A 12021-nucleotide genomic window follows, 5' to 3' on the forward strand; every position below is an offset into this window, starting at 1 on the left:
CGTGCACCGGCCAGAGTTGTTTTTTTCATTTTGGGCGGCTGCTGTGTTGTTGGTGGATTTTGTGGCAGCTGGGAAGGCAGCGGGGGGCGGTGGTGCACAATCGAATGTATAATGCTTACCATTTCACATTAATGGTGCCACCATCTACACCCATTAATGGATGTAAATTACACCGTTACAGCAGGTGTAACGGTTACTTTAATTACATAAATTAATGTGTAATGGTTACACCATTTCATCATTAATCGGTTAATGGTGAAACCACGCGGGCGTGTGGTCGGGCTCCAGGGGTCGGCGCAGGGGAGGTGCGACGAGGAAGTAGAGCCTTCCGCCGGCTTGAAGCAGCGTCGGGTCGAGCAGGTCTGGCTCGGGTCGACGCGCGGCATTCCTGCGAGCAACTAGTAGGAACGCGCGGAGCCGGGCGCCGCGTGCTGCGCGCGGTGGTCGGCTCTGAGGTCATGCGGGGAGGTCGACGAGGAAGTAGAGGCTTCCCCGCTTGAGGGGTCGGTCGATGCGGTCGACTCCGGTGGCGAGGTCGGAAGCGCCCACGTGGCACGCCCCGTGCTCTTACAGGCAAGAAGAAGAAGAGTTAAGAGAAGAAGAGGGGGAAAAAAAAAAAAGTGCTCCAGCAGGAGGAAGAAGAAGAAGAAAAAGAAAAAGAGAAAAAAAATATTGCTCCTACAGGAAGAAGAAGAAGAAGAAGAGCCCGCCTAGCTCCGGCGCCGCCCCCGCCTGGCCTTCGTTTTTTTTTTCGGCGGAAAAAAAAAAAGAACGAGAGAACGAAGAGGAGAGAGAAAGAGGAAAGAGAAAAAGTAATAAGGGTATTTTGGTCAGTTTGCTAAAAAAACGGACCGAATCTGCAAAAACGAAAAAGGTGACCCGATTTTACAAAAGCGCAAAATAAGTGGATTTTTTATGCAAATTGGCCAATAATAAATTGTCCAGTAACTTTCCAATTTTGGTAGCTTTAGAATAAAACATTTCATTTTCATTTAGTTTTATAAATGTACAAATTATAACTTCGATACAATTTTCACGTACAAACCACTTTGTTGTGATGCCCCAATTTCCAAGGGTCATCCATTCTAGAATTATTTTCGTTCTAGCACGCTTAAATTCTTTTAACCTCTTGGGTCTAATCACCACCCAAAATGTTTAAATCGGATTAAGAGTTATATCCCTATTATATTTTATATATAGGACTATCTGGGGTCTCATAATTTTTCCTTCTTAAGCCCCGACGTCCTCGTTATGCTCAGACTCGCGTATCAAACGATATGAGACTCGTCTCGTTAACCTTGTCATTCCGACTCATACCAACTGTAACCTCAACTTTCTAAGGGGTCATCCATCCTAGGACTATTCCCGTCCTAGAATGCATAACTCTCTTAACCTTTTGGGTTTAGCCACTATCAAAAATGCTTGAACCGGATTAAAAGTTCTAACTCTATTATATCTTATACATAAGACTATATGGAATCTCACATTTATGCCATACTAAAATGGTCCGTGCCAGGGATTTAGTCCATGATGCACCAGGTTCATGCAACAATTTCTCTCGAGCTTGTACCTCACTACCTTGTTGTTCTTGGGAATCAGTTTCAATCCCCAGACAAAAATAAAGATCCAACGCCTGTATAAAAATAAATTCCTTGGAATGTATAATTTAGGAAAGGTTACCCACACAATTTTTGTGACACAGTTTGGAAAATGCTTCGTAAGAACGTGAGACAAGACCAAAGAGGTACGAATGTCAGGGGGTCTGTTTCAAAGCGGCTTTTAAGAAAATCAAAACCGTACCAAAAACAATTGAACTGTCACAGCTAGGTTTCTAAAAATCTATAATCAAAACTGCTAAAATGTAAAGCATTTTTCGTATATCCAGCGTGGTAATTAAATAATTTTTAGGTTCTGGTTGGATGGATAAATATCTCATCAAATATATTTTTTAAATTTGCTGAAAAATTATATAAAATTTAATAAATGAGAAGTGTAATCGGATATCTGGAGAAAGGCTTTATAGAACATTGACCTGAAGTTTCTAATTCTGTCGGTCAAAAGGTATATGTCGAGTTTTAAATATAAAAGTTGATACATCGATCTATATGCATTCATGGAAATACAAAAATATTAATTTTGATTCGCATCCAACAAAAATATAAAGGTAAAAATGTTTAGAAATTATTTGAACTATAACTCATTTTGATCAGACTACTTAACTTTTAAAACTTTGATTTGTTATCTAACTATAATTTTAATTTATTTGATTTGAGCCATTTAAGGACTCTTCCACTTCAATATTTAGATGCATCGATCGTTCACATTTTTTTATTTGATTAGCATATTTCATATAATATGTGTGACAATTATTTCACTTAAATAAGCTATAAACTGACACTAGAAGAACCATTTATATCAAACAAATTGATGTATAGATTATTACCAAAATCAAAACTTTAAAAGGTTTGAACAGTCCAATCAAAATAGACTATATTCCAATTAAAATTTCTATTTTTATCTAAAAAAAATATATAAGTAACATTGGTCATATTATATGTATATGAACTCGGTTATTAACTCTAGACTTGTTATGAATTTCAAATATCTCAATTGAGTCAGCCTAGTTAATTTGACCGAGTTTGACTCCAAATCTGAGGTTTTGTACCAATTTTGATTGAAATCTAGTTAAGTGGACTACGCTGAATTTCAAATCGGCTCGTCTAGTTTCAGTGTGATGGTTAAATCGAAAGTAAGAGAAAGCCATTAAACATAAAATTGACCTCAAAAAATCAATTCTCAGCTCAGAAACCACGTTTTATTATGACCGTTATTACAACGGAAGCCCATATTTATCAAAGTTTCACCTAAACTAGCTCTTCAATTAATCACATATTTTACAACGAATATAATTTACAAGAGAAATGATTCGGTACTTTACTTTATAAAAAATAAAAAAAAAATTAACTGTTGATTAATGAAGGTTAAAAATGTCATTTCATTAGATAGTAGGTTAAAAAGTTATTTCATGTGATGATATTTTTATAATTAAACTAGGCAAATTTTTTTTAAAAAAATGATTAATATCCTAAATTTAGCATTAATTATGCACTAATTTAAGCATTAATTTAAGATTTGATTAATNGTGGTTTGGTTTGTGGAACAAGCTTAGTCCGCTGTTTGTTGGACCGTTTGAGATCCTGGAGTGTGTTGGTCTGGTGGCGTACAGATTGGCTCTTCCTCCAAGTCTCGCCCGGATGCACAACATTTTTCACGTGTTCATGCTTCGGAAGTATTTCTCGGATCCGTCCCACGTTATCAGCCCGACGACTATTCAGTTGCGGGAGGATCTGAGCTATGATGAGGCTCCATTGCAGATATTGGCATGTGAGGTGAAGCAATTGCGGAACATAAGCATTCCGTATGTTAAGGTTCAGAGGAATAATCACGAGGAGCGCGAGGCTACATGGGAGCTTGAGTCCTCTATGCGGGAGCGATATCCGCAGTTGTTTGTGGGGGATGCTTGATTTAAATTTCAGGGACGAAACTTCTTGTAAGGGGGGAATGATGTAATAACTGAGATTCGAATAATAATGGAAATTCGAATTTGAAGTTTTAAATTTCAAATGTTATATATATGCGTGTGTGTGTGTGTGTGTGTGTGTGAGAGAGAGAGAGAGAGAGAGAGAGAGATTGATGTTATATTTGAATATATATTTTAAAATTTTAGATTTAATTTAATATATATTAAAATATTGTAAAGAGAAATAAATATTTAAGGTTCGGATTTTTGGGTTTGTGCTAAGGTTCGGATTTCAAATTTTTAGTCTGGTATGGGTGTGGATATGATTTTCTAAAATTCGTCAGATTTGGATTCGGCTTTAAGTTTCGGATTTGATAGTCGGGTTCAAAGTCGGATTTTTAAAAATCCGCCTGAATCTTACCCTTTTACATCTCTACTATGAATGAAAGGAAAAATAGAGAGAAAAAAAAAACAAAAAAAGAATAGAGATTTGATAATATAGTCACCGTAAATTACTAAATTATTTATATATTAAAAGATCAAAATATTTCTTTTTGAGTACCTGGTAATCATGACTTGATATTGCAGGTTACAATTTAAAAAAAAAAAAATCTAAATCATTAAATAAAAATAAATGAAAGATATCAAAAAATTAACAATAATAGAAATATTTACTCAATTTACAAATTCCACGCACGTCTCAAACATATGTAGAAGTAGATGCATAAACGTAAACATCTTTTACATCTCAATCACTGTGATAAAAGAAGAGACGCAATGAAAAGGAGCAGAGTTTAGAGTTTCACACTTATCTTAGCACCGCGGTTGTGCTTCTCTATCACAGCAGTGACTCAAATCATGCCTTTTTATAGTGATCTGAGCCTTGAATATGTCTCTAGCTTATACCATGCAGGCGTGTAAAGATGGAGCCATGCATGCCTGGATCCGGTGGCTCCCTAGTAGATTTGTGAATTTCTTCTTGGCTGATCTTCTTTTCTGGGTATTGGGCTCGCTTCCGATCTGACGCCGTCGGCACTCGGAAATCGGTAGTGCATGGCCTCTCCTGGCCCTTTTGTTGATACACGCCTCCCTTGATCTTGGTTGATCCTTCCTGGGTTCGCCTGCGATCCAATGCCGTCGACGCTGGAAAACTGGGAGTGCTCTGCGGCGGCCTCTCTAGTTGGCTCCATCGTCGATACACGCCTCTCTTCTTGGTCGGTCCTTCTTGGATTTGCTTGCGGTCCTACAGTCTCTTTTTTCTGAACAGAGGAGGGCTTACTGCTTGCTGCTGTTGCTGCTGTTGCTGCTGCTTCATGGGCATGCTCAGACGTTGGCCTCCTCCCCTGTAGCGATATGCCGTCTGCGCTTTTGTCGTGGCCTCTTTTCTCCGAGCTGACATCCTTAACCTGCTGTTCATTGTCTGTTGCTGTGTTGTCGATTGGATGCTTAGTACTAGGTTTCAGGCCTTTTTTTCCGTCTTCGTTCTTTTTGTTTCCTTCTTTTATCGCGGGATCGACCTTATCGGATTCCTGAGATGAGGAGCCACCTCCTCCTGCTGCTGCTGTTGCTGCGATGGGCGGTTCCTCTGGGTTTGCGCCTGGCGGTTTGCTCGCTCCATTCGTCTTCGAGCTCGGACGTGGTCCCGAAGAAGGAGGAGGAGGAGGAGGAGGAGGAGGCGGCGGAGGCGGAGGGGGAGGCGGAGGCGGCGGCGGCGGCAGCGGCTTTTGCGCATAGTCGCTGCTCACTCCATTCATTGCCGAGCCCGGAGGTGGTCCTGAAGGTGGCGGCGGCAGCGGCAGCGGCGGCTTTTGCGCAGCAGTTCCTTCATCTGTGGGACTACAGCAGCAACAGAAGATCTCCCAACACATAGTGATAGTGCACTCTCTCTCTCTCTCTCTCTCTCTCTATCTCTCTCTTTTCCTCCAAAATTAACAGTTTGAGAAGCTCGACAGGAACGAATTGGAGGAAAAATTATGTGTTATGTATATGGTAATCTTCCACCTCTGGTATCCAAATTAGATCTGAATCAGCAGTGAGATGAGCATGACAATGAAGCGTCTAATTATGGGATAAGAAGGGGTGGCGTACTAGCGTTATTGCAGCATAATACTTTGCCTAGATTCTAATTCTGTGTCTGATCTACTGTTGCAAAGTCGTTCTCCCACTAATTAGATGCCCTAATAATTATGGGATTAAGAAGTGCTTAGTAATTAATTCATTCATTCATTCCACTATGGATACAAGAGGTCCTGGTTCTGATATAACGGTGGAAATGAGCCAAGAGTACCCCCTTAACTATAGGGGATTTTTAGTTAGGACCATCACTTAAATCTATTTTATTTGATCAATACTTCGTTGAGGTTTAATTTATAAATTTAGAGTATCTATAATTTTGTTAAATTTAATATCTCTATCATCTATTAGTAGTTTATTATTATACCTTTATTTAATAAAAAATAAAAGTTGTAACAGAATCATAGTAACAAATTGAGTTCTTTCGTTTTCAGAAATTTTCCAAAGATTCACGATTTTTAGTTGACCGAAAATCGTAAGAAAATTAATATGAAAAATTCGTAGATCAATCAACTAATTTAAATATTGCAAACATTATACATCAACTGACACATGAATTACTCATTTTCACTTATTACCTAAAAAATGATGAAAAATTAAATTATTATACAATTTTGATTCTTTATATAATTTTGTTGTCATATGGTTTTTTATCTATTAACCAAACTGTTACTGAACTAGTGTAGTAACCTGCGCGTTGCGACGGATAGATACTGTTAAAATAAATTTAATATCTAACTAATATAACAAAAGTTTGCTATTATTTTAAAAATTAAAATAGTCCAAACATATTGGCTTCTTATGAAAGTATATTAATCAGCTGAAACCATTTAGTAAAAAAATACTCATAAAGAGATAATAAGTATGTCAATCTATTGAGCCAAAAAGTGACATACTATTTGGGAGATGTTTAGATAAAAAATTCAATAAAAATTAACTTTTCATAAATCAAAACAATCAAAGGCTTAAACTTTTTTGTATAAGCTATATATTTGTCCCGTCATTTTCTATATAAGTTATGATACTTATCCCTTCAAGAAAATGAAGATCTTTTTAGTTCATATATCAATTTAATTTTGTAAATATCCTTACATCAATTAATAAAAAGAGTCATGAAAATAAAAAAAAGTAAGAAATTTTTAAGAGACAAAAAGATACACAACCTAACACAACCTAATACAATAAATATAATACAGAATTTTACTTTCGAAAAAAAAATATAAAGAAACAAAGGAGAAGAAAAAGAAAAAGTAATAAACCTTCAATACAACAAACACATCAATTCGAATACTAAGCAAATAAAAAAAAAACTTGAAAAAACTGAATAAAGCTACTTAAAAAATTTCAACACTACAATATAAAGAATATATAAATTTTTTAAAAGAACTTCTGAAATTTGGAGGAAGGCTCGATTTGATAAAGATGACGGTACAAAGCTCGGCAACGTAGCGAGCAAACTCATTCTCCGTCCACAGCACGTGCTCAAACTTAGCTTCAGAGCCCATGGAGGAGGAAGAGAAAGCAGAAAATGAGAGAAAGGGACTTTTGCATGGTTTCTACTGTTTACTATTTAAATTAAGGTTAAGATAGGTGGACCATTAGTTAAACGTTATGTGCAGAAGGAAGACGAATGGTTGAGCCTTTTGCGTGGGTTATTATGGTTTACGGTTTAGATTAGGGTTAAGATACCACTAATAAAATTTTTAAACAAATTATTTTAATTAAATTATCTCACTCAATTTAAAAATGATCAATAATTATAATTATATAAAGACGAAAGGTTGAGCCTTTTGCGTGGGTGGTCCTTCTCATTGTAAGCTTTTAGGACAACCTGTGACACCCCAACTTCCATGGGGGTCACCCATCCTAGGACTACTTCCGTCCTAGCACGCTTAACTCTCTTAACCTCTTGAGCCTAATCACCACCCAAAATGCTTAAACCGGATTAAGAGATTTAGCTTTATTATATCTTATATATAAGACTATCTGGGGTCTCACACAACCATTTTGGCATTCTTGGCATGGGCCCGAGAGTGGCGGAGCGTCTTTAATAACTAAGCTCAATTCTAATATTATATATAAAAATTTTGAAACCTTTAGCTTTTTATTTTTGAAAATAAATTAATTTATAAAAATATTTAAATAATTATCAAAAAATTTAGACATCCCACGAATTTAATAGTTTGAACTACATTTCTGCAAATAAAATAACATAATTAACTCTATTAATTCTAAATATTATGTTCATGTAATTAGTTTTTGAAATTAATAATTCTAATTATAAAAAAATCTAATAATCTTTAAAATAAGAGCCATAACTTTTTATACCATGCATTAATATTGATACGAAATAATCCTCAGAGAAAGTTGTTAAAAAAAAGAGACCATCTAATGATAGAAATAGTAGTTGATAACAGTAGAAGCAAAAGAAATGAGACATATCTGCATATTACTAAAATTTTACAATATGTGCAAATCAAATCATAAAAAATGTAACAAACTACGGAGCACTAATAAATTATTTTAAAAAAAGAAGAAATGGCATAATGGATAAGCAAGAAGTGAGTTGTGGCAAAAAATTCTTGAATCTAGAAAAGTCTCAAATTATGAGTTCTAAAAATATCACAACATATAGAATAATCAATTCATCATGCAATCAAGAAGCAACTCATAGTTATTAATGCAAGCAAGCAGTATGCTCTTAAGTTTTAATCTTCAAGCCAAGCAGCATAACAAAAATCAATCTAAATTAACAAAGAGTATTTTCATAGTCACATTCTTCATAACAAAAATACACAAAATGAACAGATTGTATCTAAAAAATCTTAATTGCACATAAGGATTGAGGAAAACGAAAGAAAACCATGCTTTTTGTTTGCTGTCTGTCCTGGTTATTGACTATCATATTAAGAATTGGTGATTGACGATCATATTAAAAATTGATGGGACATAGCACGACAGGATTTGGGCAAAAATTATTAAGTAGAAAACACCCAACATCTTGTTTACCACTCATTCTAAAAATATAAATATGCTTTAAAATATGAATAAATTAAAAAGATATTATCATCCGCAGAGCTATGAAATTAAAAAGAGTGAAAATAAAATTATACAAAATGTACAAAATCAGCACCTGTGTAGTTTCTCCTTGTCATCAAATAGCTCAGCCCCTCCATCAAAAGACTAACTTTCAGTTCTATAATTATCCTGCGCATAATCAATGAGATCACTTAACCCAAAATTTGATTTCCGACGAAAGAGGATGATGAGAATATCCCAGCATCATCCATACTCTCTATCACGCCCCAGATTACCACGTTTCCCCGAATACGCCAACAATGTTAACCCGCCGTATATATAGGAATTTTCAGTGTATACGAAGCGATAGCTGTACCTGCAAATAAATAGGAGCTACAACCAAAGTATAGAGCTGCTAAAACTAAAACATAAAAGGGTCCACTGTACATACAAAAGCTATAAAACCACCTCGCTCCAGCGAGTACCACTAGCATAACAGTATGTACATAGAAACACCCCAAAACTACCTCTGCAGAGTACTCCTCTAGCACAGCAACCAAGGATGGTAGGGCTCTAGCTCGCGATTCCTTTACCACGGTCAAAATCAGCAACAACAACAGCAGCGGATGGCTCTGCAAAATGGTGGCAACAACTTGGTGTGAGAACTACTGCAAAATATAGTAGTCCTCAGTGGGTACCGCCACCGACCTCAACGGCCCCATCCACTAAGTCTACGGTAAGGTAAGACACAAATAGGTAAAGGGTAGTAAGAAACATGGAAGAAACTCTTCAGCTATATACCACTATACTACCGCTATCCAAATCAGGCTCGTTGTAGACACAGAAATGCATCACTAGCAACACACTGACCTAATCTCGAGATACACCGCTCAACACCCATGAGGGTGGCCGGTCCAAAAACTGCCCAAATGGAATTGCTGCGACACCAACGCAAGTAAAGCCTCGCGGTACTCGTGGGAGCGACCCAACCGAGTATGCAAGCGTGTCTCTGTAAAGCTCAATCCGGTTCACACAGGCTATTGTCAATGCAAATGGGTCAAAACTGGTCTAACAATCAAAGCTCACGTGCCCTCGGCACAATCTGAAACAAGCTGTGAACTTCTGGGTCCACCGTCCGCCCTGACGGTACCCGACAATACAGAACAGTCCAAACGCTACTGTAAAACGAGCTCGCCCCCCCAGCACGAGCGTAAACTCAACCTACACTAATATGAGTATCCACTATGCACTAACAGCGGTGATATAAAAGAACAACAGCTCCTGAAACTAATTCGGTTCACTTTTCGAAAAGTGACAGTGTAGGTTTAACGAGTTTTCTCCTAAGTCAAATGCATATATAACTTCATCTAAAATCTCTAAATTATTTTCCAAATTCAAATTTCATATAAAACATACAAATTTATGAATTCGAGCAACTAAACATGATGAACAAAGCCAATAATACATGCTGAAAATTTTATGACTTAGAAGGAAATTCGACGATTTCGATAAACATTAACCCACCTCGAATGCTCGTCCAACGTCGGCTAGAAGTTGATAGGAGAAACCTCGCGCTAGCTCAACCTCCAACGACCTCAACCGGACTCAACCACAGTACACGAGCGAACCTCCAGACGACGAGAAGGAACATCAGCTCGTTCCTCAAGTTCCGAACGAGAGAAGAAAAAAAGCTAGAGAGAGAGACGGAGGATAAGCTATCTGTGTTTCTCCAAGCTTTCAACACATATATAAGAGCTGGGGTCGGTTGGAATGAACGACAAAGCAAAATGACCAAAAGGCCCCTTACCAACTCACTTTGCTGCCTAGAGTATCTGTACTCAACTTAGGTACCGGTACTCGGCCCTCATTCTGCAAACTCGTGAGCTGGGTATCAGTACTAGCCCGATGCAGTACTAGTACTCAAGTTCGACACCGGTACTCAACAACAGGTACCGGTACTCAGCATCAACTGCGCAAACCCGAGAGCATTCAGTTCTGTAATTCCTCTGGGGTACCAGTACTTCTTTCCAGATACCGGTACTCAATACTGAAATTCTGCACTTTGCAGATTTCAGTGTCAGAACTCTACTCTCGCACTGCACCGAGTCCGTTTTACGTCCAATTCACACTAAAACGACTCCGAATTGTCCCGACACCCACGAGACGTGTCAACAAGTCACAGATGCTGAAGTCTCACAAACAGCCAAACACCAGGAACACTACACTCTCAAAGCCAGATAATGAATCCCTTCAAGCATGAAATCAAATCAATTGCTTTTGGTATGAGAAAATTTAATATGCTTTGTCATAGATTGCAACCACAATATATTTAAAAGTTACCTGTAATTGCGAGTTCGAACTTCCATTGTTAGCACAAAGTTTTCTCTTTTAAAATAAGAGCAACAATGAAAATTTCAACATCAAATTCAAATTCAAATTTATAAAAAAAAATAATCAATTGTAACTTCAAAAAAAGTTGAGCTAAATAGATCGAGGGTAGAAAAAGGGCTAAAACTTAAGATTTTATCGGAATATTAACCCTTTTTCTAATATATCTAATTTTCAGCTAGGCTCACTCTTAAATGGAAAATCAAGTCTTTCATAATTGAGTCAAAAGATTTTTCTTAAAACTGACATAAAACATTATGAACCCTTTCGTATTGAAATTAAGAATTTCACAAAAAAAGTGCATTGAAATCAAAATCCATGTTCGGTACTCGCGAGCACGAGGCGAAAGGGTATTCATTGTCTAGTTGTCTGTGAGGTTCTCTAAGGTCTCGTTGGAGTCGCTAAGAAGTGGGCACAGGGTGGCGCTGCCTCCTTGAACTCCTCCGCCGCATCATCCACGATCCGGGATTCTAGGGTTTTGTCATCATTCTTCTCTGCTTCTTCTTCTTCTTCTACTCCTACAACTTCCATTTCTGTCTCCCCATCCTCCCTTTGCCCTTTTTCCTTGGGTCCTAATAGATGATCTCGGCGATCAGCACCATGGACACATCGAAACAGCAATCGATCGAAAATAGAGAGAGGATGCCGTAGTAGAGAGGTGAGAGACATGGTGTGACCGAGGGAGGGGTTGGGGAGGGGAGATAAGAGGAGGAGCACTGGGAGGTGGGGGACGCCGATGGGGAAGGCGAACGGGGGTGAGATGAAAAGATTGTAGATGGATTTTTTTTAGGGAGGGACTAGGCGGGACTTGGAGGGGCGGGGGAAAGGGGGGGGGGGGTAAAACGGGGGGGCGTAGGAGACGTGGGGACACATATGAGAAAGGCGAGTATGGGAACATGAAGGGTTTTAGGATGAAAAAATGGTCACAGGGGAGGGAGGAGAGAATATTAAAAAAAAAATCAAAAAATAGAAAAGCCACATCAGCTTAAACATCCGCGGAATTAATATATAGCATCTCTTTC

The 12021-nt window shown here is 37.8% G+C and overlaps 2 protein-coding genes across 2 annotated transcripts in view; one reads left to right on the forward strand and one right to left on the reverse strand.

Moving 5' to 3' along the window:
* LOC109718503 lies at nt 253-3524 on the forward strand. Its single transcript, XM_020244756.1, has 2 exons — nt 253-360; nt 3165-3524. Exons 1-2 carry the CDS (start codon nt 253-255, stop codon nt 3522-3524), a joined length of 468 nt encoding a protein of 155 aa, XP_020100345.1.
* LOC109718504 (serine/arginine repetitive matrix protein 2-like) overlaps nt 4165-12021 on the reverse strand; it is a 13786-nt gene continuing 5929 nt past the window's right edge. Inside the window, exon 3 of the mRNA XM_020244757.1 lies at nt 4165-4926. Coding sequence (XP_020100346.1) covers nt 4477-4926 — 450 coding nt within the window. The 3' untranslated portion in view covers nt 4165-4476. The remainder of the gene's footprint in view (nt 4927-12021) is intronic.

Source organism: Ananas comosus, linkage group 12, assembly GCF_001540865.1.
Source record: "Ananas comosus cultivar F153 linkage group 12, ASM154086v1, whole genome shotgun sequence".
In the NCBI taxonomy this organism is placed as follows: Eukaryota; Viridiplantae; Streptophyta; class Magnoliopsida; order Poales; family Bromeliaceae; genus Ananas; species Ananas comosus.